Source organism: Vulpes lagopus, chromosome 1 (assembly GCF_018345385.1).
Source record: "Vulpes lagopus strain Blue_001 chromosome 1, ASM1834538v1, whole genome shotgun sequence".
NCBI classification, from domain to species: domain Eukaryota; kingdom Metazoa; phylum Chordata; class Mammalia; order Carnivora; family Canidae; genus Vulpes; species Vulpes lagopus.
Window position 1 is genome coordinate 138,095,528 of NC_054824.1, and position 5,167 is coordinate 138,100,694.

The 5,167-nt window shown below is 39.7% G+C and overlaps 1 protein-coding gene across 1 annotated transcript; it reads right to left on the reverse strand.

Moving 5' to 3' along the window:
- Nucleotides 1-3,872: 3,872 nt before the first annotated feature.
- On the reverse strand, nucleotides 3,873-4,923 carry LOC121487520 (transmembrane protein 106C-like; the record flags this gene model as incomplete). Its single annotated transcript, XM_041749340.1, has 1 exon — nucleotides 3,873-4,923. A coding segment is annotated over one exon (405 nt), but the record flags the coding sequence as incomplete, so codon positions are not given.
- Nucleotides 4,924-5,167: the final 244 nt, after the last annotated feature.

A 5,167-nucleotide genomic window follows, 5' to 3' on the forward strand; every position in this document is an offset into this window, starting at 1 on the left:
TACCTCTGACTGATTTGCCACCAGACCTTTAGAAATGAGACAAATTTGTGGATTTTCTTCCCGAGAAGCATATTGCAAAGGAGAAGTATTGATTTTATTTCATTCAGGCAAAATTGGTTATTTATTTTTACTTATGACTATTATAAAACAGGGCTGAGCTGCCTTGTTATGATCAAATAAGAATGATCTATAATGTTTTCCTGGGTATTGAATAGAACCCAAACTGTATTGGGGTCAGCAATGTTAGACAATTTCCAGGCGTTGAGAGGCAGGGGAAGGATGAACACAGCCTGTGGACAGCATATCTGAATCAGGGCAATAAACTTCGGCTGTGCATGCACTTTTATTAGGAGCACAAAGGAATCAGAAGCCTCATTTCAGAAATGATAATAACATGGGCTTAGATGGCCATAATAATCTTGTAATTATTTTTCAGTCAATTGGCCTATTTGATGATTCCTGGAATAAACGCTCTTCCAACTTGACATTTATTGTACACATACACACACACACACACACACACACACACACACGATCTAAATATAGCAGGATATTAGTGCCAAATGCATTTGACTTTTCAATATCCCAAAGGATGGTGCACCTAAAACTATGTGAAGTAAAATTGTATACATATTCATCAAACAGATATTATATTACTCAACTCTGTAGTATTAAGGATGAGGAAACTGAGGCCTATTTCTCTATTCCCTCTATTATTTCTATCTCCCAAGTCCCAGATTGGTCCTTATGCCACAACATACTGCTGGTTTGTTCATGGCTTCATTGTAGATATTCTAGAAAATCACTCAGGGAGTCTTTATACACAGTGCTTTGGTCTGCTTTGGTTTTACTCCATCTTGTTCTCCCACTTCAGGCCCCAGCCTTAGTTTCCCTCTTCAAAAAGGACTTCATTGATGATCTTATCATCCATCTCTCTATTATGCTTTCATTATATCTCCCCTAGTTTCCTGTTAGTATTTAGGAAAAATTCTAATTATTTTACTAATGTGTTTGTCAGCAGGTTTATTGCACTCTTCCTACCACTGTGAAAGTTCCCTGAGCAGGATCCTCATCTGTGTTGTTTGGCTCTTTATTTTTAGAATGTAGACAGTGCCTGGGGCCATGTAGGTGCTCAATTCAAATTTGGTCATTGAATAAAAGAAGGGAGAATGAGAGAGAAGCAAAGAGGAAAACACTGATAGTGTTTAAAGTCCAGAGGGGGAGGGATAAATAATGTAAATTGATATAATATTTAAAATATTCATAAATATACCCTATAGAGATATTTATAAAAGGAAAAGGCAATGGTGTGTGTGTGTGTGTGTGTGTGTGTGTGTGTGTGTGTCTATGTCTATGCATGCATGGGTGTATCAGAAAGGGAGTAGTAAATGGAGACAGAAGTAGGAGAGATTGAGAATGTTTGGAAGACATCAGAAAGGCTTGAGAAACCAGTCTAGAGTAGGCTGAATGAATGGCCCCCCCAGAGATGTCCACATCCTGATCCTTGGAGCCCGTGAACATGTTACCTTTATGGCAGAGGAGACTTTGCAGGTGCAATCAGGTTAAGGATATTGAGGTAGGAATGCTAGCCTGGATTATCCAGGTGACTCTGGTGTAATAACAAAAGTCTTTATAAAAGAAAAGCAGAAGAGAACTAGAGAAGATTCAGTGATGGAAGCAGAAGTGAGAGAGAAGGAGATAGTGAAAGCTTTGAAATTGCTCTGCTGCTGGCTTTAAAGATGGAGGAAAAGGCAAGAAACTAAGTAAGGCAGGTGGCCTATAAAAGCTAGTCTAGGCAAAGATTGATTCTCCTTTAGAGCCTCTAATAGTGACATGGCTCTGCCAACCCTTTTTGAATATCTGACTTCCAGAACTTTAAGATAATAAATTTGTTATTTTAAGCCACTGTGTTTGTAGTAATTTGCTACTCACCCATGGGGAACTACTATAGGGTCTTATTAAACATATGTCTTAAAGATTGGTTTCTTTTCTTTCTTAGAAATTTATTTTTTTTGTTTTTTTTTTAATTTTTATTTATTTATGATAGTCACACACAGAGAGAGAGAGGCAGAGACACAGGCAGAGGGAGAAGCAGGCTCCATGCACCGGGAGCCCGACGTGGGATTCGATCTGGGTCTCCAGGATCGTGCCCTGGGCCAAAGGCAGGCGCCAAACTGCTGCGCCACCCAGGGATCCCCTAAATTTATTTTTTGAATGAAAATAACACACACTTATAGCGTAAAACTTGGAAAATGCAGCAAATATATGCAAGAGAGTAAGATTACCTTTTAACCCCATCACCCAGAGAAAAAAGTCTTAATATTGTGTATTTTATTTTCACAGATGGACTTTTGATCAATGATGTCAGGGAAAGAGGATATTAGAGCTGGCACTAAAAGCACTTTGCCAGACTAAAAGGAACATTTAGTTAATTGTGAAATTATAAGTCATATTTAATTAAGCATAATTTCCTTGGCCCGAAGTATAATAGAAATTAATGTGATAAATAAAAAGTTTTGGAGGAAGCTTATATCTACTACCTTCCCTTTTATCTGGGTCAATTTTTCTTAGGAAGGCAGAGATGACATTGCCCGCTTTGTTTCACCATAGTGTCTTGTTCATGGGTGTCAGAGCATAGTCAGAGTGAAGTAGGGAGGTATAACACCCAGCTCTGTTCCTAACAAGCATATGACTCCCAAGTACTTTCTTTTCTCTGGACTTCACCTTACGCATAAAGCGTGTGTCAAGTTATCTTCCAGGCCCTTCCAGTTCTAACTTCCTAGCACCTAATTTAAAGCACTCCAAGAAGAACTTGCATTATTTCATTTTCTGTAAACCTCATTTTGTTTTGAAGGGACACTAGTGAGGACTCACCTGTTTGCCCAAATCACCCAGTAGGCGGATTTCATTTCTGAACCAGTTAAAGAAAGAAATCACCACTTTTGGGAGAAATGAAAGAGATTATTAAGAACAGTTTGCCTCAAGAAATTGATCTCAACAGGGCAGCCTGGGTGGCTCAGTGGTTTAGCTCCACCTTCAGCCCAGGGTGTGATCCTGGAGACCTGGGATTGGGTCCCACAGGTTGGGCTCCCTGCATGGGGCCCACTTCTCCCTCTGTCTGTGTCTCTGCCTCTCTCTCTCTCTCTCTCTCTCTCTGTCTCTCATAAATAAATAAATAAAATCTTTAAAAAAATTTATCTCAACCTACACCATTTTCATTTTATTATGCCCTGGATACATTTTCAAATAACCCTTTAAGTTCTCAGGCTTTTGTTTAGAGAAGCCAAACTAGTATTTATTAATACTAGTATTTAGTATTTATGTCCCTTCTACATGGTCATTTTAAGCTTACAAGTCTGGGAGTGGCAAAAGGAGTATAAAAAAAATAGGCAAATCATAGTGCATTTACCTGGGTTCTCTGCCTGGGACCTCTCCGTGCAGACGGCTGTAAGTTTGTTTCTCACATCTAAAGTCTGAGATGATAGATTTTAAAAAACAAAACAGACCTGGTGGCATTTAATTAAGCATTTATTTAAAATAGGGTTATAAATATCCAAATGTGGTAATAAATATTCAAATTTAACAATGGATCTTGCTGAATTCAACCCCCGCTCTGAATTCTGTTAAAGTGCAGCCAGTGACCTTAAAATCAGTGCTAACAGCAAAACCCCTTTACCCTTAGCAGACTTCCCTCTTCAGTCTTTCTTGAGGGAAGAACTGCTCCCCTGGTGTGGCAGAGAGTGGCTGAGTGTTTTGAAGAGCCATTCAGTTCATTATTTGCAATAATAATGGAAACATTGGTTTGAATAATTTAAAGAATAATAATTTAAATAATTGAATAATTAAATAATTGAATAATTTAAATAATTTAATTTTTTTTTTGAATCAAAAGCAGGGTTTATTTTTCTACCAAATCCCCAATCCATGTTCCAGCCAATGGATGAAGGGTAAATCAAGCCTCACATAGACTCTATGTAAAAACAACTGTAATTTTCTACAGGATAAAGGTTTCTGTTAAGTTCCTAGGCATTTGTGAGATGAAAAAATTTCCTGTATTAGACAGTCTGTGCTTTCTTACGTATTCAAACGTTCCCACCTGCTGCCTCTTCTGCACAGATGAGGGAGACCCGTTCTGGAGCTGCCCTAACAGTCCAACCTCCATGTCACTCCATGGTCTGATAACCTAGAACCGCGGTAGGATTTCAATGTGTAATGCCCAAGAACAGCTGAAAAGACGGGAATTCAATTCTTCAAACTTGCTCTGAGTGCCTACTATTTGCCAGGCACAAGCGAGGCACTGGGCAGTGATTCTGCTGGTTCTGAGAAATACAGATGGTGCTACAAAGAGGAGCTCTCCCCACCCCCACCCCTAAATGGCAGGAGGATGTTTGCTGGGGATTAAGAGAACCAATTTCTCCTCTACTTCTACCACCTGGGATAGGTCTGTAACTCAGGCCCTGGGAACAGGTGCTGTGTCTCTTCTGGCAGGTGCTGCCATGGAAGAACCAAGAGCAGTTTCTAAACAGCTGTGGAATTAGCTCCACAGTCCACATAGTGATGGGTTTCCAAGGAGCTCTGGGTCATGTGGCCAATGTATGCAATCTTCACTGAAGTTCGCATGAAGATCACTATGTTGTGCACCAGGATATCGGGCAATGTGCAGAAGAAGTATACATAGGAAAATGGTCCTCCCATCTCAGCCTTCGCAGTAAAATTCACCAGTTGTTCGCTCCGAGGAGGAATGAGGGAGACGTTAGTGGTCACATATGTGCCCACCACTGTGTTCATGTACTGAACCTGGCTGGACAGGCTGGTCACTGCCACCGAGTAGAAGTTGGAGTTCCTGATTTTCAGGGTAGCCGTGATGGCAAGGATCACAAGGGAGTCCTGCTTATTAAATGTGACTTTCACCACTTTGATGAGTCATTCACAACCAGGATCTGAAAGCAACCATTCACATTTCAAACAATCTGAAGCTTTAAAAAAAGTTGTACCTTGACTGGGTAAATCAGGGTAAGTAAAAGGAAATTGAAGGGATGATAAAGCTCTTAGGAAAAATGTTTAGAAATCTGAAAAACATGCCTTAAAATATAGATCTTTATTTACAGGAAGAGAGAGAAATGTCAACGACATTGCTGTTTGGGAAGAAAATTCTTCATTTGAAGTA